Source organism: Myodes glareolus, chromosome 7 (assembly GCF_982192425.1).
Source record: "Myodes glareolus chromosome 7, mMyoGla1.1, whole genome shotgun sequence".
In the NCBI taxonomy this organism is placed as follows: domain Eukaryota; kingdom Metazoa; phylum Chordata; class Mammalia; order Rodentia; family Cricetidae; genus Myodes; species Myodes glareolus.
Window position 1 is genome coordinate 84,342,146 of NC_142032.1, and position 25,431 is coordinate 84,367,576.

General features: G+C 45.8%; 1 protein-coding gene across 4 annotated transcripts in view; it reads left to right on the top strand.

The window, feature by feature from the left end:
* Nucleotides 1–21,959, top strand: part of Dnah3 (dynein axonemal heavy chain 3) — a 169,217-nt gene extending 147,258 nt beyond the window's left edge. For 3 of the 4 annotated variants that reach the window (XM_048460341.3, XM_085693001.2, XM_085693000.2), the window contains exons 53-61: nucleotides 935–1,160; nucleotides 5,319–5,563; nucleotides 7,459–7,575; nucleotides 12,278–12,432; nucleotides 14,107–14,274; nucleotides 15,563–15,705; nucleotides 17,952–18,156; nucleotides 19,598–19,735; nucleotides 21,561–21,959. In XM_048460341.3, the coding sequence (XP_048316298.3) occupies nucleotides 935–1,160; nucleotides 5,319–5,563; nucleotides 7,459–7,575; nucleotides 12,278–12,432; nucleotides 14,107–14,274; nucleotides 15,563–15,705; nucleotides 17,952–18,156; nucleotides 19,598–19,735; nucleotides 21,561–21,914 (1,751 nt within the window). In that variant the 3' untranslated portion in view covers nucleotides 21,915–21,959. Of the gene's footprint in view, nucleotides 1–934; nucleotides 1,161–5,318; nucleotides 5,564–7,458; nucleotides 7,576–12,277; nucleotides 12,433–14,106; nucleotides 14,275–15,562; nucleotides 15,706–17,951; nucleotides 18,157–19,597; nucleotides 19,736–21,560 lie in introns of those variants that run through there. The other variant, XR_015003061.2, reaches the window with a different exon arrangement.
* Nucleotides 21,960–25,431: the final 3,472 nt, after the last annotated feature.

Sequence of the window (25,431 nt, forward strand, 5' to 3'; positions counted from 1 at the left end):
TGCGGGAGTGAGGGGTGGGGTTGGAGGGACTGGGAGGTGAACAGGATTGGAATGCATGATGTGAACCTTCCTAAGAATCCATAAAGAATTAGGTTTTTTTTATTATAAAAAAAAAGAGTGTCAACTGGGCGGTGGTGGCTCACGCCTTTAATCCTAGCACTTGGGAGGCAGGTGGATCTCTGTGAGTTCGAGGCCAACCTGGTCTATAAGAGCTAATTCCAGGACAGGCTCCAAAGCTACAGAGAAGCCCTGTTACAAAAAAAAAAAAAAAAAAAAAGGGGTCCCCCAAACAGAACAAGTTTGCACATGCAGATCCTGGTGCTCCAGAGATTTAATTTATGTAAAAATTCTCAGCTAGGAACTTCCCAACTAGAGACTCCTGTGAATTCATGTCCCTCATCTCCACGTGGGATGAGCCTGGTGTTCTGATTCTCACTGATCTATTCGCTTTTCCACTCCAGCTTCGGTTCAATAGCGTCATGATTTTTGACCTTTTTAGCCTGAAGTCACAGCCCATAGAGGATCTTAACTTTATACCTAAGTCTTAGCTCCAGCTTCCTGCCCTTTAAGGGCGCAAAGCCAAGAGCCAGGCGTCATGGGGCATATTTGTAATCTCAGCACTTGGGAGGCCAAGGGAGAAGGATCAGCCCTTTGAGTTAGCCTGGACTACATAGCAGGAAACACTGAATAATAATAGTCATAAATAGTCTGTGTGCTTAGAGAAAATGCCAAATAGGAGCCAGTTGCTGCTCCATTCACAAGCCTCCCAGATATCTAAAGTTCCACCAAGAGAGATACTGACAGAGCAATTAACAGAGGCTAATGAGTTTATTTCTGTATCTAAAATGTCAATGCACCCCTCCTTCTGCATCATAACTATTAATCTGCTCTTAGCCGGCTCTTCTTTCAAAATCATCTTTCTTCCTGGTCTCAGGTCTGCTGAAGTTTGCAGATGATGTTGGCATGGGAGGCACCAAAACACAGACCATCTCCCTTGGCCAAGGCCAAGGCCCTATTGCTGCCAAAATGATCCACAAAGCCATCCAAGACGGGACCTGGGTGGTCCTTCAGAACTGCCACCTGGCGACAAGTTGGATGCCTGCGCTGGAGAAGATCTGTGAGGAGGTTATCACCCCTGAAAACACCAAGTCGGAATTCAGGTGAGAGGCTGTCCCGTCTCGCCAAGTCTCTGGGTCCCAGCTCAAGCACGAGACAGCATTCTGGCAGCTAGCCGTAAAACGTGGGAAGGGACAGCCCTGCCCTCGAGAAACTCCTGAGCTAGCAGAGACAGCTCACAGGAGAATCATGTTGCTGGCAAGTATTCGTCTTTGCTTTCCTGTTGCTATGGCAAACACCATGACCAAAACCAGCTTGGACAAGAGAGCTTTATTTCGGCTTACACTTCCAGGTAACAATCTGACATAGAGAGAAGCCAGGGCAGGAGCTCTAGGCAGGAAACTCAAGGTAGGAACTGGAGCAGCGACTGTGGAGGGGCTTTGCTCGCTGGCTTACTCTCTCTGGCTCATGCTCAGCCAGCTTTGTGATACAGCTTAGCCCGCCCCCGCTCCCCCTCCCAGGAATAGCCCTCAGTGGAATTGGGTGCTTCCACATCAATCACCAATTAAGACAACCTCTTACAGACATAGCCAGAGCCCAATCTGATTGATGCAATTCTTCTGTTAAGGGTCATTCTTGCCAAATCTCAAGGTTAAGTCAAATTACCAGTAAAAACTAAGTAGCCCACCATATCGTACATAACTGAACAAGAACCACAGGGCACAGAAAGTGAGCGGGAATGTTGGGACAGGTATGAAGGACCGATGACTGTCTGGGATTTTGTAACATGGATAAGATTTCTCCAAGAAGAACATTCCAGTCAGAAGGAACAGCATTTCTGAAAGTGAAGAATAGCGAGAAGTTAAGCCTGTGTGACTCTGGGAGATATGGGGCAGGAAGTGGTTAGAGAACTTGATGCAGATGTGTCTGTGAAGGTAGACTGACTGTCATAAAGGTTCTGGGGTTTTATTTGTTTATTTTAGTAGAATTTAGTAACAATTGGGATTTAGTAACATTTGTTATTACATGCCACTGGTGTTTGTTTTGGTACAGAAACCTAAACAGATCAAAACTGAGCATGACTTCAGATGTTAAAAAATGCTTTTGTTCAGAGATGTTCATCATCACAAGATGTTCAGGCCAGGGCCTGGTCCAGGGACTGAGGAGCCACCTTTTTCCTTCTACTTAATTCTGAATTTCCTCTTGGGACTTTATAGCCATCAAGGAACCTGGATCCTAGGGATGGGAAAATTCAAACCAAGGCAGGAGACAAAGGGGGGGATCCAAGGTGCTTAAGAGGCCATAGCATGTCCTACTCTAAAGCCAACCTGCTGCTCACTGGTGGGTTAGAGACCAGACCAAGCCAAGTGTGTAACAGGATGTGCCTGCTTGTTGGGGTTTCTGTCCTGCCTAGTTCCCACAGCCCAAAGAATCACACAGAGAGTCTATATTAATGATAAACAGATTGGCCCATTAGCCCAGGCTTCTTATTAACTCTTTTAACTTATATTAATCCATTATTCTTATCTATGTTAGTCACATGGCTCAGTACCTTTTTCAGTGGGGAAAGTCACATCTTGCTTCTTCCATGATCTGGGGAGGACTGCAGAAAGAGCTTCCTTCTTCCCAGAATACTTCTGTTCTCATTGCCCCACCTCTACTTCCCACCTATACTTCCTGTCTGGCTACTGGCCAATCAGCATTTATTTAAAATATAATTGACAGAATATAATATTGTCCCGCACCCAGTGTTTCAAAGCAAACCAGATGTCTCCAGAAGGAAGGTGACCACATAGTCTTGTCAAGTCCCCAACAAAGGCCTTTCCTCAGCCTGGAACACAAGACTCATGTCTACCTCTGTTCTATATGTGTTCACCTGCAGCGGCTCTACTAGGGGAGCCCATTGAATGCCTGGGCCATGGAAGCTGCAAGGAAAAGGCCACTGGGCAGGGCATGGGGGTGTTGCAGCTTAAGAATCACATGGTGTGAATTCCACACCAGCCAGAACTACATAGCAAGACCCTCCCAAAACAAACAAAAAAGAATCACATGAATGATGTGGTATCTTCTAAGCAATTTCCCTGTGTTGGGTAGGATGTACCCAGAAGACCCCAACCCTCTATGGTGCTCAGCTGGGATCCCTTGTGTTTGAAATCACAGGCCGTCAAGAGTTAAAGGAGGGTAGATGTGTTCAACAGGAGCACTTCCAGTTTGGGGGGAGGGGAGACCACAGTCACCAGAGAATCCCCTACTTCATTGAGAAGTTCTGAGCTAGCTCCAGCCTCTGGCCTCTCCCCCTCCAACAACAGCTACAGGGGCAGGAGCAGTGAAAAGGTCACAGAACCACCCCATAGCCCCCTGGGCTCCTGCGGATGGCGAACCCGTTTTCACTCCAACCGGCTCTCCCTAGAATGCTTAACTTGGAACTCTCCAGGCCAGACAAAACCCTTGAGCTGTGTGACCCAGACGTCAATCACCCATTAGAGTTGAGACCTAGCAGGTCATCCCTGGGAGACTCCAGCAATCCCACAGGGGCCAGAATGGGGGAGCAGCATGAAGCTTGGAGGCTGAAAGGGGAGACCAGAATGAGTCCGACCATCACTAGAGAAGACGGTGCAGACTCAGTTTCCGGGGTGGGGGACCTCGTGATCCAGGCACCGACATGTAAGAGCCTTGCAGTCAACACTGTTCAGTAGAAGAGATGGCTTTATTTATAGGCAGGAATTCCTGTGACACTTCTCACAGGACCGCTGCAGAGGAAGAATGGTTCTGGGTAGCCAGAAGAGGGCCACCTGGAATCTGGCCAGTGATCACCTGATGCTCCTGCTTGCTGTGCATAGCCCCAGGCTCTCAGGCAGAGAGCCTCTCACACAGTACTCCGTGGCCAGCGGCAGACAGATAACCAGGTGTCCTGACAAGCTCATACACCGGTGGTTCTCAACTTCTCAACTTCTCTAATGCTGTGACCCTTTAATACAATTCCTCATGTTGACCCCCAACTATAAAAATAGGTCATTGCTGCTTCGCAACTGTAATTTTGTTACTGTTAGGAATCATAATGTAAATATCTGACATGCAGGGTATCTGATACATATCTGATATGTGACCCTCAGAGGGGCTGAGACCCACAGATTGTGAATAACTGTTATATACAGAGGGCCAATCAGGCTTAGCCATGGGATACCCAAGAAGACGTGTCCTCAGTGATGGGCTCGGCACAGAGACACAAAGCTGGGATTGTCTATGGAGTCACGGGTGGAAGAATTGGCACAGGCCTCGAGGCAGAGTTTCACACTCGGTGTGAGCTGTTATCAGTCATGTTTGCAATGTCATTGGCTTTCTCTGCCTCACACACCAGCAGACTTTCTGCGTGTGCCCCTGCTGCCCAGCCCACCTAGAGAGCAAAGTGCTTCCTGCGGGAGTGTGAGGCGCAAGCCAGGACCACCGAAACTGGACAGAAGGCTCAGGGTCACCTCTTAGAATGCCCACCGCCTCCTCCTGGCATGGACACCTGGTTCTGCACTGAGGTCCTGAGGGCCCGTAGCCTCAGACTCAGATGCAGTGTCCTGTCATAGGACCAGCTCCTCCACCAATCACACTGGCCTGTGAGGCCTCCACTCTCAGGCAGCTGCCCAGAGCATGTTACCTGCACAACATTAGGCAAGTCACTCCTATGCCTGGGCCCTGGGGTCTATGTTCAGTCACCAGATAAGGCATAGCAAGACTGTTTCTTAAACAATTATTGTTGAAAATATCGCTTGTTGTCTAGCATTGCTGCATACTCCTCTGATCTGTATTTCTGGACTTCATGGAGCTCTCGTCAAATGGAAATAGCAGTTGCATTCATAGATTGAACCAGGCTTTATATTCATTTTCAAATCAGACAGGTTTGTTTTATTCCAGACCAGGGAATAAGATTGGCTTGTGAGCTAAATCCAGCCTGTTGCATTTCTGGTATGGCTTACCCTCTAATTTTTTTAATATCAGAAAAACCTAAAAAATAATATTTCATGACACATGAAAATGATATGAAAATCAAATCTTGTCCATACACAAAGTTTTATTGAAAAATAGTCATAAAGATTCATATGTTATCTATGTCTAGGTTATTTGGGCAGGCATTATGTAAGCCCACCAAGTCTAAAATATTTTTCATTCTGTCATTTATGATAATGGTTAATAATGGTAGCGGTTATTTTTGCCATTATTTATCAGTGTAACTTATGGCATTACTCTGAGCAGCTGGGTTTTTGTTGTTCCAGACTCTGGCTCACTAGCTATCCGTCGGAGAAGTTTCCCGTCAGCATTCTTCAGAATGGGATCAAAATGACCAACGAGCCTCCCAAGGGGCTCAGGGCCAACCTTCTCCGTTCCTACCTCAATGACCCGGTCTCAGACCCCGTGTTCTTTCAAAGCTGTACAAAGCCGGTGATGTGGCAGAAGCTGTTGTTTGGGCTTTGCTTCTTCCACGCTATTGTCCAAGAGAGGAGGAACTACGGAGCCTTAGGTGAGACATGACCGCACGTCCAGGCGACCTGGAGAGGGAACACAGGTGAAATCTACAGGTTTGCACTGAGATGGTGGGGCCAGAAAGACAATTCCCATGCTCTAGGAGTGACCTAGCAAATATTTCTGCTAAGTATGAATTGTTATTTGTCTGGGATTAAATTTTCATATAATATCCCCTTTTTCCTCTCTAAATCTGGGAACCTTATAACCAAGTCAATGCAAAAAATAATAATAATGATACTGGGAGGCGGGAACAAGGACCTGAGTTCCGTCCCAGTGTCTCCATAAACAGCTGGCATGGGGACATGTATCTGTGGTCTCAGTGCTAGGGAGGCGGACTGTGTGATCTGGGTTTGCTGGACAGCTAGCTGAGGGAGCTCCAGGTTTCAGTAAGAATCCTGTCTCAAAGTAAATTAAGTGATGGCATCTGAGGAGTAACATCCAAGGTTGATCTCTTGCCTCTATATGCGTGCACACACAAGAACACACACAAAGGTGATATTTCAAAATTAGGGGACCTCCAACTAGTGAAGCAGATAATGAATGGAACATATTTATTTTAGGCATAATAACCATTCTCTGGAGAGTTGTCACCAAGGAACCTACAGCATTTGAGTTAATTGCCTACATGTGCACAGTTATGAAAGACGGGACTGCACCTGGGCACTTGCCTGTACTTTAAAAAAATCATAATGCACTTATTTATCAATGGAAACTAACCAATGAGTAACTGAATAACCTTGCTAGAAAACTATCAAACTACTGTCTTCCTATCTTCCATGGTGGATGGCCTGTCTCACCTATGGCTGCTCTGACCTTGTTCCTTTGTAAGGACCCTCTGTGGGGCTCCTAGCAGTTCTTTAGGTCAATCCAGAGGGAAATTGCCCTCGGGGTGGTTCTTTCTGGTTATTCCTTTCCTTCTTTTTTAAAAAACTAATTTCTAAGGTTAGTATACACAGTAATTAATGGTCTCGTTATGGCATCTCCATACCCAAACCTCATGCTTTGTTCTTGTTCATCTCCTTCCCCGACTGCCCCACCTGCTCCTCTGGATCCTCTGGGTGATTTCCCTCCTCCAACCCAGGTAGCCCCGCAGGCCCTGTGACTGCCCATTGAGAGTGGAAGAGAGGGGACAGCTCTGGGTTTGCCTTTCACACATCATCTTCTCCTACCCTATCCTTCCCTTCCTACCCCATCATCCCCCTCCCACTCCAACTCCTATCCTCCCTCTTCCACCCTTCCCCTTCCTACCCTGTTCTCCTCCTCCTACCCCATCCTCCTCCCCTACTCCATTTCCCCCACACACACCTATCCTTCCCACCCCACCCCATCCTCCTCCTCACACCAGAACTCCAGAAATCTACGCAACTGTCCCATTGTGCTTTTCTCGGCATATGAGTTTTATTAAGTTGTATTCTTAATTTGAATATGATTGTTTTGGAGGGAATTACATTTTTTTGCAAGGGGCTGAAAAAGGGTTCAATGTTTGATAACATTTGTTCCTCTTGCAAGAGCGCCAGAAGAAGCCTCCAGAGCAGTTCCACTGGCCATAGCTCCTACTCTTATGCTGCCATGTTGGTCTTGGAGCCCTGTCCTCTCCTGGTCTTCCAGGCAGGCTGAATAAATCCTGTCTCACAGACTCCAGGACATTAACATCTTCCTTCACGAATGGGGAGACCCATAAGGAAGCCGATTCTAGAATGGATGTTTTCTCAGGCAGAATGGCTGCCATGGTGGCAATAAATCAAGGCAAATAGTCGGCTGGGTGCTGGATCCTCAGGGCTGAAGGAGGCTCTTGATCTGTAGTGATGCTTACCTTACATGCCCAGTCTCTGAGTGGAAATTAAGAGCTCTCAGCTCCGAAGCCTGTAAATTCTTCTCTGCCTCTCGCAGGTTGGAACATCCCCTATGAATTCAATGAATCTGACCTGAGGATTAGCATGCGGCAGATCCAGATGTTTCTCAATGATTACAAGGAGGTGCCCTTTGAAGCGCTGACCTACCTTACAGGTACTTATGGACAGAGCTTGTCTTCTGGTACCATTTTCCACGCTCTTGCTTTTCAGCTCCTACCCTCCATCAGTCACTCCCTCCCTCATTCATTCAAAAAATACCCATCTTCTGCCAATGCTTCTTGTCATGATGGATACCATAAAAACAAAGCCAGAATTAAGATACAGGCTTCCACAGCCAGGTGGCTTAGTCTGAGATGACAGAAAATGTAAACAAATAAATGACAATGTAGTGTTAAGTACGCTAACAGAAACATGCGTGGGCTGCAGAGATCGCGTGGTCCATCAAGTGTTTGTTTCACACATAAAAAGTTCGGCAATTTGGTAATCCCTGGTGTAAATGACAAATACCAGGCCAGTGAGAGGTGTTGCCTCATAAAACAAGGTGGACAGTGCCTGAGCAGGCATGATACTTGAGGCTGACCTCTGACCTCCACACATATGTGCACATACATGCACATGTAAAAGAAAGAGGGCTGAATAGGGACTGCTTTCCCGCAGTTCTGTAGAGGGCTTGGACGCTCACAGACAAGCACTGGAGAAACCAGGAATGGTAACCAGGCAGGGTTGTCTCCTCGATGGCGGGAATACATCCTCAATGGAGGAAATGTATACTGTTTCCCCCCAGAAGGCTAGGGGCAGATGTTGCTAATGACCTGGTGACCTCTGCTCTCTTTAGAGTGGGGCCTCACTCAGCTCCCCCAGAATGTTTATTCCAGACTCTCCCTCCTTTATCTTTAGCTTTGTTTCTCAGGGGAGAAGAGGGGAGATGTTACATTTATTTCGTAGCCTGGTGATCCGTGCTACCTCTGTCAGGGACCACTGTAGCACCATTAATAAAAACCCAGATTTCCTGAGGCTCCCTGGAGGCAGGATTGCCATTTCGGACTGAGGTAGAGGTAAGAGTCAGTGGTTGGCTGTTTGGCTTTCTGACCTTCAGGCTGAACCCCAGTATCTGTCTCTGAGTTCTTATTAATCGTGTTACAGACCATGCCAGATCTCAGGCCTTTAAGCTATGGAACCCATCCTCATGTAGAGGTCACATGTACTTTGCAAGAGCCTTCACACCTGAAGCTTTATCGTGTACATGGGGTTGAGATAGTAATTATCAGGAAACTTTTGTCTAAAACTGTGCTGGACTTAAATATGTCTAAAATAAACTGGCCTGGTGTCAGACTCCAGAAGTCTGAACCAGCCCTGGCTCGCTTCCTTCTTACCTCACACGGATCATTGGATGCTTGCAGGGACTCTCGCTCCCACAGGACCTGGGTTTGAGTTCCAACACCCACATGGTGGCTAACACCTATCTGTAACTACAGTTTCAGTGATCCAGTGCTTTCTCCTGGCCTCCTCAGACACTGCACATAAATGGTACATAGACAGACGTGCAGAAAGAACATCCATGCACATAAAGTAAGAATTCTTAAGCATTTGAAGAAAGAGGAATATTTCTAAAACAGAAAGACAATACCATGATTACATGTCGGGATGGGGGGAGACTTCTGGCAGATTTAAGAAGAGTTGGGTGTGAGGGCTCAGTAGGAAATTTACAAATGGATGGAGGATGAGGGGAGGGCAGGATGGAGGAAGAGTACCTTGAAGTGGGAACTGCATAAGTGGTTTAGATCAAAGCAGTTCCTCAGTGATCTGCACCCTGCTCAGCTAGTACTTACTAGTTCACAATATGGAGGCATTCAGAAGTATAAAATTTGCTAGCTGCCCTCAAAGAATGTACAATATAACCCCATGGACAGGAGAGAAAATGGAATGAGCTGCACTGTGCCAAAGTCCACACGTAGCTCACTAGAAAGACTGTGGCATCTTCAAGATCACATGTGTCCAGATCCTCTCACCAAGTACTAACACACCCTCTATACTCAGGCCCCAGATACACTAACTGAAATCTCCATGTTAGTAACCACATTGGGCAGTGAAGGAGACCAAGGCTTGGTGTAGTAATACTGAACTCCGGGCTCCGGGCTCCGGGCTCCGGGCTTTTTTTTTTTTTTTTTTTTTTTTTTTGCCATACCTCCTTGGATAGTTGGCAATATCTGGAGGTGTTTTTGGTTTTTCACAAGAAAAGGGAAATGCTATTCACATATAATGAGTGGAGGCCCGGGATGCTGCTAAACATTCTAAAATGTCCATAGGACAGATCCCAACACAACACAGAACTGTCCAGTTCAACATATTAATAATGCAAAACTTGAGAACCCTTCATTAGAGCAGTTCAGTACTAAGGTGTTACCTTGACTTTAACTCGCTAAGACAAAACAGTGGATCTTGGTTTAGTAAAAGAACTTCTGCTGGGCAGTGGTGATGTGGCACAGGCCTTTAATCCCAGCACTCGGGAGGCAGAGGCAGGCAGATCCTCTGTGAGTTCGAGGCCAGCCTGGTCTACAAGAGCTAGCTCCAGGACAGGCTCCAAAGCTACAGAGAAACCGTCTCGAAAAACTGAAAACAAAACAAAACAAAACAAACAAACTTCTTTAGTCCTGTGGTGGTGCACACCTTTGATCCCTGAGTGCTCGTGCACTGGAGGGGGGGCAGAATAGGCAGATCTCTGTGAGTTCAAGGTCAGCCTGGTCTACAGAGTTCCAGGACAGCTAGGGCTGTTACACAGAGAAACTCACTCTCAAAAAACAAGAAAAAAGCCCCACTTCTTCAGCAAAGCGGGCTTTGCAAGAAAGACTATCCCAGGGCTCCTCACCCATAGATTGAGTGCAGCATCGTCCTGGAAGATAGTCTTGGTAGAACACTGCCTGGGAGGCCTAAGTTAGCCTGCCTTCACTGTGCCAGCCAGTCTGGGGACAGCACCTTTCCAACTGTGCTCTGGAGCACAAGCAGCCCAGGCTGGGGAAATGGTCCCCAGATCTCAAGGGTGAATTACACCGACGGTCTGCTTCTTGCTCACCCCTGCGCACATCAGCGGAGGTCTCTGCTGTTACACTTCTCTATTGGGCACACAGCAACAGCTTTACCAGCGTTTTCCTGTCATCTTCATCTACATGTTTCATATATACGGTCACGCTAGCCATTAAGGCTCAAGAACTTGTCGTTTGAGGCTAGCCAAGTACAAGGAGCCCAGAAGAAGGTAGCTCTCCTGTGGGCCTGGACGGATAGAAGTCATCATCAGGCACCAGCTGGGAGTGAGCATTGGAATTTGCCACCCACGTTAGCTAAAGGGAGGTTTCATCTACAGAGAGGCTAAATGAGATGGGTTGAAGCTGTCTACTCTTAATTTGATACACTCTGTAGAAATGACAATAAAGAATTTAGAGGATGACTGGGGTATATACTAGCTCTTCTAGAAGCTTGTATACTTATCACAAAAAAATGTAGCTATAAAGAACTGGACGTGCATTAATCAGCATAAAACCCAGAGCCTGTGTCTTCCATGCTTGAAAATTCACTGATGAAGACATTTGATGGAATCTGTTTATTTGCTGGAGAGGAGTGGGTTGTTTGCAATGAGACTGGGTCTTGCTATGCAGAACAGGCTGACATTGAATGTACAATCTTCCTGCCTTAGCTTCCACAGTGAAAAACATCTATCTCCTTACCTGGCTCAAAGACCACTCTCTTGTTCTTTTTAATACTGTATGTAGTTTTAGGTTGATATAAACCTACTTATAGCTGGAACCACCTGCATTGTATTCCAAATAAACTTTGCTGAAGGTCTGGGGATGTTCATAGAGAACTAAAGAAATCCAAAGGGACTGGCTCACAGCGAAGATGCACTTGTAGGGCTCACTTTACTCAGTATGAGTTTCCTTTAACTACCTGTCTGTGGCTCTTCCAACTTAGGCTGCTTACGTTCCCCTTTAACTTCATTCTAATTTTCCTTTCCTGAAATAGATGAACTTGGAAATGAGCCCACCTTTCTGCGTACACTTGTACATGTGTGCTTATTTATTTTTTGAAACCCAATCTCTCTGTGTAACGCTGGCTGTCCTGGAATTCATGATATAGACCAGGCTGGTCTTGAACTTGGAGACTCACCTGCTTCTGTCTCCCAAATTCTGGGATCAAACCACCATTCCTGGTGAATGATATAACACATATATATACGTGTATATATACGTGTGTGTGTGTGTGTGTGTGTGTGTACAGACATGCAGGTCCCATAGAATGGTGATGAGGAGGTGGCTTAGAGTTGAGAAAGTCAGACCTCAAAAGAGTATGTGCAGAAGATAATGTCTTTCTGAAGTATGTATTTGTAAGGGCCACCTCTTCTTATCCACAGCTTTATAAACTGGGTCCTCCAGTTATCATTGCTTCTGACCTAAGAAAAAGCTACTAAGTGTCAAGATGGAATTAGAACTCATGACTATCTCATTCCAAAGCCTTTGGCTTAAATCATATTTCATATATACATATTTAAATACTCGGGGGGAGTTGTCTGGAAGATTCTTTAAGATGAATCTTTGGTAGAATTTTTAATAATTATATCAGTTTCTTCCAGATAGACTCTCTTTCCTAATTCTCGATATGGGGAATGTGTATTACTTTTGATAACCACTATAATACACAAAAGGCCTTTCCAGCCATGCTGGGTATGGTGTCAGCAACCCTGTGTCCCTGGACCACCTGTGCTAAAATAGGGATGCGTGGCTAAAAGAAACCACTGCTCAGAGCTAATGCAGAAGTTTGCGGCGGCTTTCCCTGTGCTCAGCGCTCTCTGCTCATGTTGTCCCCAGGGGAATGTAATTATGGGGGCAGAGTGACTGACGACAAAGACAGGCGTCTCCTGCTGTCCCTCCTGTCCACATTCTACTGTAAGGAAATTGAGACGGATCGCTACTACATTGCTCCTGGAGACACTTACTACATCCCTCCCTTTGGCACCTACCAGGTAAAGGATGCCCTGTCTTTGCTCTCAGACAGACTACAGCTAGAGCCTACAGTATTTCCATGGAAAGCCCAGCTATTCAGCCTTGGGCTTCTTTATTTGGGTCCATAATCTGTTCCTACTATTCCATGGAGCCTTCGAGAGAAATGATGTTGTTTAATGAATGTTGGGTATTTGGGACAGATAGGGTCTTTAAGATATGGATTCTATCTGGATTAGTGGGTGGCGGGGAGGAAGGGACAGTTACGATGAAGGCTGGTGGGGACTGGGAAGTGCTCGGTGGATAAAGAGATTGACACGCAAGTGTAAGGATCAGAGTTTGGATCATCCAGAATCTACATATGAAGGTGTACATAGACCTATAGCACACATAGGGCAGGATGGAGGCAGAGACAGGAAGATCCCTGGAAGCCTGTGGACCAGCAAGCCTGCTGTACAGTGATTAACAACAAAGAGACTATGACTCAAAGAAGGTGGAAGATGAGGACCAACACCCAAGATTGTTGTCTGACCTCCACATACACTCCATGGCACATACATGCCTGTACTTACATGCAAACATACACACGTGCTACACACACACACACACACACACACACACACACACACACACACACGAAGTTAAAGACTTAGTAGTGAACATGTTGATAAATACAGCTCAAATAAGGATTTGAAAGGTAACAACAGCAGTTGAGGAGAGATATGGAGGGCTTCTGTGGCAACCCCTACTCCCCCCACCTCACCCTGAGAAAGGGTAGCAGTCTAGACAGGAAGCCATCAAGGAGAACTCTTGAAAACTGGGATAGGGATGCTGGGGTGTAACTCTCCACAACTGATGGCTACCATTGGAGTGTAGGTGGGGAGGGACTCGCTTTTCTTTGGGGGGCTGACCACTGAGAACTTGACCACATTCCAGTAATTATATGGACAATACAAACTGAACTTTTTTAAAATCTATTTTTTTTGGGGGGGGTGGGGGTCAAAAGGATGGGAGGGATTGGGAGGAATGGGAGGTGAGGGTGACTGGGGTGTTTATGTGAGATTTCCAAATAAGTGAAAAAATATTATGCTAACAAAAAGAAGATAAAACAATGCCACCCAAAAGGTGACAACAGAAAAGTTGGGCAGGCGTGGTGGTGCAAAGCCATAATCCCAGCCCCCAGTACGCTAAAGCAGGACCTCTAAAGCTAGAGGCCAATTTGGGCTACATCTTAAGACCCTATCTTTAAAAAACAATGGCTAAAGAGGAAGGACAGAACAACTAGATAAGGAAAGAAGAGGAGATGTGAAAACAGGAACTGTGGAGGGAGGATGCAAAAGACCCTACACTCCCTGCTATGAGCCTTCTTTCTGAGCTTGTCCTTTCCCCACTTACAGATAATGGGATTGGGGTTGTAGGTGAACTAGGATCCAATCTCAGATCTATGTAACTGTAAAGTCAGCTCCTTAGGAACAGAGAGCAGGCCAAAGGTGGGAGGAGAACGCTCAAGCCTGCCTGCTCTGAGACTCTCCATATAGGAGGAATAGCCCTGGGTTTGCTCAGCCGTCCTGGCTGGGAAGTGAAGGCAATGCCACTGAAATAATGTGATTTCTTTTTGAGATGGGCTTAGCCATGCAGAGTCACCTGCGGGACCCCAGGGGCCCTGCCCTGATACCAATTGAAGATTTCCTTTCCAGTCCTACATTGAGTACCTCAGGACCCTCCCCATCACAGCACACCCGGAAGTATTCGGGCTCCATGAGAATGCTGACATCACCAAGGACAACCAGGAAACCAACCAACTCTTCCAAGGAGTGCTGTTGACCCTGCCGAGACAATCGGGAGGGAGTGGAAAGTCCCCTCAGGTAACCAGGCTTCCATCTAGCAGGCCTTTGAGACTGTGGGTGGTAAGCAGAAAGGCAACAACATGGAGGCCTTGGCGGCATAGATCTCTGGGGTAAGGCACTTTGGCCTACTGCCAGGTACTCAAATACAGAACACAAAAAGCAGTTTCCAAAATTCTGGTTATTTCTGTAAAAAAAAAAGTTCGTAAATTTTTCTATATCATATATCCCCTATTACTAAATGTACTTTTGCTTAGAAATATTTATTCTAACAATTGCAAGTCAAATCATAAGTGGAGACCTAATATAATTTCCATTAAGTTGTGATTGGGACAGAAGAAAGGAAGGAAGAGAAGAAGACCAACTATGTTGTGGGTTCTTCCTGAGTGATACTACTAGCCAAAGTCCTAGAGCTGAAGCCTTGGTGGCTTCTTGCTAAAGGGAGGGAGGAATCTGTGAGGGTTAGAGAACTGTCACATTAGCCCCAATCTGAGACCTTCTGCTCGAAAGGAATGGAAAGAGAAAGGCATCAAAACTTGAAAAGAGTAATTTTCCCACCATGTAATCGACGATTGTTTATTCTGGGCTCTGGAGACAACCATAGTTCTTCTAGCAGTCCCAGTACACACACCGGCCAAGACTATGATAGTCCGTGTATAAGTGACAAAAATAAAACAAAAAACCCAAACAAAACCTTCTCTTCAGCGAACCTTGAGAAAAGTGACCAGCCGGCTTCACGTCCTTCATAAAATCAATGGGAGAACCAGACTCAGAACTGTGTCTCTTGTCTGACTCCATGAATCTCTCAATCTCCCCCCTGCCCCCCTCCTTCTGAGCTGCCTCATTCAACATTTGCCAGATTTGACCTTGCTAACTGGGTTCATTTACTCTAAGGGGTAATTGGAATGGTCACCAGCCTGGTTGGTGTCCGAATACAGGGGTAGGGGAAGAACCGCTTTTCAGCAAATCAGCCCCACTGGGTGGGGGAGCTGTGCGGCTCTGTCATATTCACAATCTGTCCTTTGGGGGTTTGTTCCCTTCCCTACTTGGCTAATCCCAGTGCCATGGGCTTGTCTTGCTCAACAGTAAAGATTGACCTACTGCCTTCCCAAGTGCCCCTGGTATTGAGAAAGAGTTCCCAACTATGGGAGCTGTGGGGGATTCTTACTGGGAGTGACCTTGAAGGGGTCAGCGGGTCTGTGCTGCCCTTAGGCTAGGAAGGGCCAATGTTTACATCGAATGTCCCTAAATAAAGTATCCTGTCTGTTGGCATCACTTCTCAGTCGCTCTCTCTTGTCTGTACTTAAAGGAAGTGGTTGAAGAGCTGGCCCAGGATATATTGTCCAAGCTTCCTAGCGACTTTAACCTTGAAGAGGTAATGAAGATGTACCCCGTGGTCTATGAGGAGTCTATGAATACCGTCCTAAGGCAGGAGCTCATCAGATTCAACAGGTGGGCCTAATGATCTGGCGGGAATTTGGAAAGTGGGAGCCTGTGCAGTAGGAACTAAGAAGGACACTTGATAAGATAACTGCTGTGCAGGTAGCTGTTTGTCCTACCCACGGAGAGAGCCGTAAAAGCAGAGCCCCCAGCATTGTTGATCACGCATTAAATCACTCCCACTCCTCTCTCCGTCATTCCCATGACTCTATCAAGTTCAAACCAATGCCAAGCGTAGATAATAGTGGAAGAAGTCATTGGAGCTATTTTGAATGAGCTTCTAATGCCAGGTATGGCTCCAAACGCTATTCAGAGCTCTCAATAGAACCGTACACAATGAGCGTGCTATGACATTGTTCATTTCTACCACCACTTTACAGATGAGAAAACTCAGCGAGATGAGCAAAGTCCTCATTGATCCAGACACCAGCTCTAGCGCCTTCCCTTTCGTGTTTCAGTGACCACTGGGGCCACTCTTTAATGACTGCCAGGATCTTCACTGGCCCTATCAGTGGCTGTTCCCATGGCAGAGGACAGGGCAACAACAAATCCCCATTTTTCAGTAGGATTCTAGCATCCTTCCACATTCCCTGTTTCCGTGCATCCAGCTGGTGGCAGGGGAAGTCCAAAATGGTTAGGTGACAGTTTAGCTTCTGATTCAAGGGTCTGTGACTTGTGTCTTCTTGGGAAAGTATTCCTTAGGTACTAAAACCTTGAGCCTAACAAAGGTTATAGTTGCAAGAACAGGACAATAGGAAAACAGTGATTGCGTCTTTCAGGTGTACTATGGACGGCGATACAGTCCCTCAGGCAATGGTTCCTCTCTTGCCTCCTAGGCAGGCACGTGCATCTGATCTGAATCGTGACTCCCTCCTGCTATGAAATTCTGCATTTGCTCATACTCTTGCCTGCTGGGTTGAGATTCGACAAGCTAGTCATGGTGGCAGGGTTTTGCTTTTTGTTTCTTTTTACACTCAACAGAACTCCTCCGGGCTGAGCCAGGTCTCAGAATGGAGAGGTCAGAAAGAGGCAGGTGGTCTTGCCCACTTGCAAGCTGCCCTTTAGTTGCCCTTTCTCAGGTATACGCCTCATAGTTTGTAGAAAGGACAACTTTGACAACAACCTACAAATAGTCGAAAGACTATTTCTTTCCTTTTTCTTTCCTTCTTCCCTCCCTCCTGTCTCTGTCTCTGTCTCTGTCTCTATCTCTGTCTCTCTCTCTCTCTCTCTCTCTCTCTCTCTCTCTCTCTCTCTCTCTCTCCAGTATCTCACTTTGTAGCCCTGGTTGCCTAGAAATCACTATGTAGTCCAGGCTGGCCTTGAACTCATAGAGATCCACCTGCCTCTGACTTCTGAGTCTATGAACTAAAGGTGTGTAGCCCCATGCCCAGCTTAAGAATAATATTTCAATGGAAGGAAAATAGTTGAATAAAATATAACGCTGTACAGTCACTGAGAAGGGCAATTTAGACAGCATAATGGCTCACGTCTTTAATTCCAGCAGTTAGAAGGCAAAGGTAGGTGAGTCTCTGTAAATTCGAGACCAGCCTGGTCTACAAAGTGAATTCTAGGCCAGCCAGGGTAGTTACAGAAAATCCTGTCTTGAAAAAAAAACAAAAAAACAAAACGAAACAAACAAACAAAAAGGATAATTTGGGGGCTGGGGAGATAGCTCAGTGCTTTCTGTGTCAGCATGCGGACCCGTGTTTGGATTCCCAGTACCTCAGAAGCTGGGCCTGGTGATGGACAGCTGGAATCCCAGCACAGGGGAGCAGGGACTTCCTGTGCTCAATGACCAGGCAGTCTAAGCAATCAATGAGCTCCAGGTGAGAGACCCTGTTTCAAAAATATAAGGTAGAGAGGGATAGGGGAAAGCACCCAGAGTCGGCCTCTAGCTTCTACACATGCGTGCACATTCACACTCCTGGGCTGCATCACATACACACAAAACAGCAACAGGACAACTTAGAACTGTGTTGTAGTGGTACCTGCCTGCAATTCCAGCACTTGAGAGGCTGAGGCAAAAGACTAAGAACAAAAGACAGATTCCAAAAGATGATACAGAATGACTTCATTTAAAACCTGATTTGTGTTTCTAAAGAAAACGAGAAAGGCATACACTAAAGTTATTTTTAGGTGGCAATGTTACGGATCATTGACCTTTGAAAGGAGAGCATGATAAAAGGAGCGCATTTGGTGCACTTGAGCAGAAAGGACCCCCGCAAAGCTGGGCTCAGCCTGCTCCTTTATCCTTGCAGGCTGACCAAAGTGGTTCGCAGAAGCCTTATTGATCTTGGCCGTGCCATCAAAGGACAAGTCCTAATGTCCTCAGAGCTGGAGGAAGTCTTCAATAGTATGCTTGTGGGTAAAGTGCCAGCCATGTGGGCAGCCAAGTCCTACCCATCACTGAAGCCACTGGGGGGCTACGTGGCTGACCTATTGGCCCGTCTGACCTTCTTCCAGGTACCTGGGAGTCTGGGGAATTGGCTACCTGGGGTGTTCACTCAGGTGGAGATGACATTCTGAGGTAGCAGTTGGGGAGGAGGGTTGGCAGCTGTGTAGCATCCTGGGTTGGATATTTGGGACTGGCCTTTCCAGAGCTGGGTCAGCGGGGAGGGAGAGGCTTTTCCAAGTCCTTCCTTGGAGGTATTATTTATAGAGGTAGGAGTAAAAACTAGGGGAAAAAAATCACAAGCTGGAGGCCTATGGGCACAACTGGCCAATGGATATACTTATTAAAACTGTCTAGGAGCACGAAATTTTTTGAACTGATACATAAACATTGGATTTTTTTACACATTGGGGCTGGGTTATAGCTCTATGGTAGAACACTTGCTTAGCATTTGTGAGGTCTAAATTCAATCTCTAGTAAGGGAAAAATAAAGAAAAACCAACAAACAAAAAAGACCAGACTGGCAGGGGTGGGGGTGGATAAGTCTAGATGTTTGTCCTGCAAAATGTCAAAGACGAGCGTCACTGCATGGCCACTGTGGGGATGGCCGCTGTTGCTCAGTACAGAGGTGACATGGCTTGCCCTGCTAGAGTCTTTACCACTCCCTACTGTGTTCCCAGGATCAGCTTTGGACCCATGTTTAGAGCAGAAACCCATTGTACCTTCATTTCAGAAGAGGGGAAGTGTAAGTTAATCCAAGAGGACTCTTTGCTTAAAAAAGAGAAAAGAAAGAAAGAAAGAAAAAGAATATTTTTTTTGTGAGGCTCATTTCCATGCTCCTCTTAGTTCTTTTAAGATGTATTCTATTGGGCTGGAGAGATGGTTCAGGAACACCAGTTGCTCTCCCAGGGGACCCACATTTGATTCTTAGCACCCACATAGTGGCTCACACTGTCAGTTACTCCAGCACCAGGGAATCTGACACCTTCTCTGGTCTCCTCAAGCACCAGTCACATATGTGTGGGACACAAATAGATAGACATGCAGCCAAAACCCCCATATACACAAAATTTTGCCAGGTTGTGGGGGTACATGCCTTTAATTCCCATATTTGGGAGGCAGAGGCAGGTGGATCTCTGAGTTCAAGGCCAGTCTGGTCTACAGAGTGAGTTCAGGATAGCCTGGGCTACACAGAGAAATGTCTTGAAGAAAAAAAAAGAAAGAAAGAAAAGAAAAAAACAGATTTAATACTTGTGTGTGTGTGTGTCTGTTATGCACATGTATGTGTTGTGTGTTGTTTGTCTGATACGCATATGTGTGTACAGGTGCTGGAATATGGAACTCAGTCCAGGAGATGACTGTTCCAGGGTGTTGGAAATTAAACTCTGGTCCTATGCAAGGGCATCGAGTGCTCTTAATCTCGGAGCCATCTCTCTCATCCCATGCTTACCTCATTTTAACCTATTATTGATGCATTGTAGATTCTCAGTTTTGATTTCTATGACTCTATAGGAATGGATCATTAAAGGCCCCCCTGTGGTCTTTTGGATCTCTGGATTCTACTTTACACAGTCTTTCTTGACGGGAGTTTCTCAGAATTATGCCAGGAAATACACCATCCCCATTGACCACATCGGATTTGAATTTGAGGTAGGGATATTGCGAACTGGGACAGCTCAAGGGATCAGCCTAAGAAAATGGTTCCCATCTATCTGCAAATACTTGTTTGTGTGGAGGGACAAATGCTTCGGAAGTGGAACAAGTAAAGAGTTTAGCATGGCTTACGGTGGCTCCAGAAGCTATTTTTGACATGGTCACAGCACTCCCAAGCCGCTGTCCTGTGCAAAGAGGAAGGAATTTGGTGCCAGTGAGATGGCTCAGCAGACAAAGGGGCTTACGTGCAAGCCTGGTAACCTGAGCTTGATTCCTGGAGACCAAGCGGATCTGAGAGGAGAGAACCGACTCTGCAGAGTTGGCCTTTGATATCCACATTCACACACACACACACATACACACACCACAATAACAAATACATATTTTTTAAAAACTCATCTTTCCAAAGGAAAATTCTGTCACCATCATGTCAAGAAAATGAAAGTCTCCCCCCCTCCCCGTTCAGCATCCTCACTTGGAAGAATGCTAATGTCCTTAGATAGACCCTAGAAATGGAAAAACCATTCCATTCACAACAAAAACGATTACAGTTAGATTGAGAATGATGACAGACGGAGCTTGCAAACCTCTGGTTCATTTTGGTCTCCATCACTCCCTACTATCCTTGGACCACTTTCTGCTCTACAGGGAGAACTCTGAGGAACCACCTCTCTGTCACAGGTGTTGCTGTGACAAAACACCCCAAGCAAGGCAGGCTTTGCGGAGGAAGGGTTGATTGGCTCATAGTTCCAAGTTCTAGTGCATTACTGTAGGAAGTCAAGGCAGGAACTTAAAGACAGTGGCTCTCAAGCTTCCTAATGCTGCAGTGCTCTAACACAGTTCCTCATGTTGTGGTGACCCCCAACCATAGAATTATTTTTGTTGCTACCTTAGACTGCAATTTTGCTAGTTATGAATCATAATATAAATATTTGTGTTTTCTGATGGTCTTCGGTGACCCCTGTGAAAGGGTTGTTTGACCCCCCCAAAGGGGCGGAGACCCACAGGTTAAGCAATTCTGATAGCAGTGCACCCACAGTCAAGGGCAGAGAGAAACACATGGATCCTGGCCTGCTTGCTAGTACTCAGATCCTCCACTGCTATCCCACCTCCCCCGCCCCCAGAAAAAAACCAGGGTTTCTCTGTGTATCCCTGGCTGTCCTGGAACTCACTCTGTAGACCAGGCTGACCCCAAACTAATCCCAACACCTGGGAGGCAGAGGCAGGAGGACCTCTGAGTTTGAAGTCTTCTCGACAGTCCAGGACCCAGCCCATAAGATGGTGCTGCATGCATTCAGTGGCCTTCCCACCTCTATTAAGACAATAGAGTCCCTCACAGACATGCTCACAGGCCAGCCCAATGTAGCAACCCCTCAGAGCCAGTCCTCTGCGTTTTCAGGTATTCTAGGAGCTGGTTCTCAGTCGGGGCAAGGCTTTAAACCACAGAAACTAGTGTTTTTAAAAAGTACATCAAAAATTTATTCCTCCACTTCACCTCACCCCAGAACTGATCAACTTGCCTCTGATTCAGAATCTAACCATGCATTTCCTATATTTAGGTCCCCAAAGGGAGAAGCAATTGTGGAAGGTCATGAAGTAAATAGGAGTTGCCTCCTGACTCCGACTTTATTGCATTCTCTGTGCCCACCATATAGAACACCAGGAAGCTGCCTAGGAACCAAACTTGGCTTCCAGCTGATAAGATTCATTCCAGACACCCCAGTTCTTGGTAGAGCTGGACCTGGCAGCTAGGCAGTTCTTATTATTACCATGTGTATGGAAACAAGCAGGTTATGAAACTCACAGCTTGCCATTCTTTCAGGTAACCACACAGGAAACAGCTATGGAGAATAGCCCAGAAGATGGGGCCTACATCAAAGGGCTTTTCCTTGAAGGTGCCCGTTGGGACAGGAAAATGATGCAGATTGGAGAATCTTTCCCCAAAATCCTCTATGACCCCTTACCCATCATTTGGCTGAAACCCGGAGATAGTGCCTCATTCCTGCATCAGGACATTTATGTGTGTCCAGTATATAAGACAAGTGCCCGGAGAGGGACCCTCTCGACCACTGGCCACTCTACTAACTACGTCCTGTCCATTGAACTTCCGACAGACTTGCCCCAGAAACACTGGATAAACCGAGGCGTGGCCTCATTGTGTCAGCTGGATAACTGACGGCAAGGGTCTTAAAATCGAGAGTAAATGGCATTTTATTCTCCATTACAAGACAGCCTTTCTTTCTTCAGCTGTATAGTATGAAGGTGATGATGATGCAATAATTACATCAATGGAGGTGGAAATTTTATAGCAGCCATATAAAGCAGGTTATTATCATTATTATTCTTACTTTTTTTATGGCTGCAGAGAAGATAGGTAATTCCTCCACATCAGATATCAGAGACTTACTACATTGGAACACAGGTAGTGTGATTCTCCACCTAAGCTTTTGGTCATTTGACTTAAGCTTGCTTAGAGTTATTAATATTTACTTTGGGTTTGGCTGTAACTGTCACACAATTTCAGTCACTGCTTTCCCTGACTTGCACAGCCATCAAGGCCCCATTAGAGATTTGGAATGGCTTGAATATTTTTTTAAGGCTCTTGGTATATTTTGTAAAGACTATTTTGTGTGGACGTGTCTGAATGTGGGTATGTACATGTGAGTTCAGGTGCCACTTCTCGAGGTCAGAAGAGGGCATCAGATCTCTGGAAACAGAGTGGCAAACACTTGAGCGCTGCTCCGTGCGTTCTGAGAACGAACCCAGGTCCTCGGCAGGAGCAACAAGTGCTCTTAACCACTGAGTCACACCAGGCTTCACCTGCTGTATTTTAACCACACCCCCTACAACGACCTTAGGTGGTAAGGATTATCATCACTTCTACTTTACTGGTGCAAATTAGGTTCCAGTCAGTCAGTGGTAGAAGTTCAGCTACTGCTTGGTGCCAAGGATGGAGCCCATGGCCTTAATCACTCTAGGTGAGCACTCTGCTGAACTCCAGTTCCTGGCTAAGCTTCAGCTGCTCTTCTATCAGTCACGTGGATGGGCTAACTTCACCCCGGAGAGATGAGAGTAGCCTATTTGTTGTTTGCCTATCGTGTGCAGGTTTTGTGCCCACGCCTTTGGCTAACTTGCTCACTCCTGTGCGCTGGAAATAATTGTCCCCACCACCTGGTTGCTGGGGAAGAGGACAAAGCCTGCCTAAGAATAACACGACTCTTCCGCACTGCACAGCCAGGTGGAGGTTCCCTGGCTCTTGAATCCATGTCTGCTCCACTGCTACATGCGGCCTCCACGCCAACGAGTTGGAAGAGACTAGTTCCAGCCGCATGACTGTGTCCAAGGAATTTCCATCCCTAGTTTCTCTCTGGAAAGAGACAAAAACATCGAATTCCTGATATTCTTCCCTGACTCTCTCGTGTAGCTTTAGGCTCTAAGTGGCTTTATTCGGGGTGAGGAGAGTGGAGCAGATGTGGGTTGTATGGTGTGGCTTTCCTGCCTCTTTGCTAGAAACAAATGCCTTGATTCAGGCCCTATGACTTTTCCTGAATGTGGCGAGCCTCCGAGAATGAAATAAAGGTACTCCAGAAAACGTTAGTTTCAATTTCTTCATGGTGCCAAGCAAATTCTGAGATGAGCAAGCTAGCCAAGTGCCCAGAAAGAGTATGTGTATCGTAAAGTGAGAAAGTACACTCCTACTCAAAGTAGGTCACTAAAGGGATTTTTAAGGAAAGAAGTATAATCCTTGCCAATATGTAGATAAATCAGAATGAACTGATAGCTAGGACTGTATCATTCCAAATAATACAGTCGGTCATGTGAGACAGTAAGATGGTTAGGACCCAAACCCATAACTCTTGGGAGGGTAGCTCAGCCATATTGCAGGCTGCAGAAGAGCTGGCACGAGGGACTGCTAAGAGAACAAATGAATTTTAATTATAGATCTCCAACTCCAACTTTATTCAGCACCAAAAAGCTAAGAGAGGCAAGGGCTGTCTCATTCCTCAGGGGTCAAGGGACAGAATGTTTTTGCATGATGGATGATTATTTTTGAAATGTAAAATATTTCCTCTGCTTTGAAAACAAAGATTGCCTTAAATTTGAGGTCACTTTCAGTTGGGGTCAATGTGGTAATGATGTTTCCTCCTGGGAAAGGGAAAATGTCCTTCAGAAATCATGGTGAATTAGAGACTAGAGTCTTGGGCAAAGGTGGTCAGAATTCAACTCACTGAGAAGCAGTAAGCTCTGCTTAGAAATAGCTAGCAGATGACATCAGGCAAACCTGGTATATTAGCTAGGGATCTCTAGAGGAACAATACTGATAGAATGAATTAATCTCTCTCTGTATATACAATAAATCCAGATCTATACATATGTATATAAAGATATATATAGATGTATATAGATAGATATATACATATGTATATACACTCATATACACATATCTGTGTGTATTTATTAGAGCGGTTTACAGGCTGTGGGTCAGCTAGCCCAACAATGACTGTCTATGAATGGAAAGTCTGAGAATCCAGTAGCTGTTCAGTCCATGAGGCTGGATGGTTGTCTCAGATGGTCTTCAGTATATGCTGGAATCCCAACGACATAGGCTCTAAAGCCAGCAAAAAAGAGTGAGGGCAAGCAGACAAAGAGTAAAAGCTTTCTTCTTCCATGTCCTTCTACATGGGCTGCTACAAGAAGGTGTGGCCCAGATTAAAGGTGGATCTTCCCACCTCAAAAGGAATATCTTTCCACTTCAAATTATTTAATTAAGAAAATCCCTCAGCTGGGTATGGTGGCCCATGCCTTTAATCCTAGCACTTGGGACATAGAGCCAGGCAGATCTGAGTTCCAGGCTGGCCTGCTCTACAGAGTGAGTTCTAGGACAACCAGGGTGACATAGAGAAACCCTGTCTCAAAAAAAAACCAAATAAAAGAAAAAGAAAACTCCCTCACAGGTACCCAGATGCTTGGGTTTAGTTCGTTCCAGATGTGGTCAAACTGACACCAAGAATGGATCTCAGACCTGATCGCCAGGCTAGTCCTGGACCTTAGAATTTTTTAGCTATTGAGCAGTTACATTCAGTTCTGTTAGTGACAGGAAAGAATTTCATTGAGGGCGGGGACATAGGGAGGTAGTTTCTGGCTTTTGGAGACAGAATGCAAGAATTTAATGAACTTGGAGAGAAAGCGGGGGAAATGATATTGAGAGTAAGACATATAAGACATATAATCTGGGCATGGTAGTGCACACCTATAATCCTAGCATTTAGGACAGGCGTGAGGACCTTGAGTTCAATCAAGGGCAGTCTGGGCTACAAAGTGAACCTACCTCATATTCCATCCATCCATCCATCAATGCAAACATGTTATATAGTTTGACAGCAAATTGATTGTTTTCAAGGTGCATCAGATGAGTCTGAGTCTTTTGTTTTGTTTTTGTTTTTATTGAGTTCTACATTTTTCTCTGCTCCCCTCTTTTCCTTCCCCCTCCCCTTCTACCCTTTCCCATGATCCCCATGTTCCCACTTTACTCAGGAAATCTTATCTTTTTTTACTTCCCATGTAGATTAGAGCAAACTGATGTTTTATATAATTGTATATACATCTTTGCAAAAGAAGCTAGATATAAAAAAATTCACATTAAAGCTTCCTGTCATGTTAAAGATTCTCAAAGGTTGGCATAGCAATTAAGC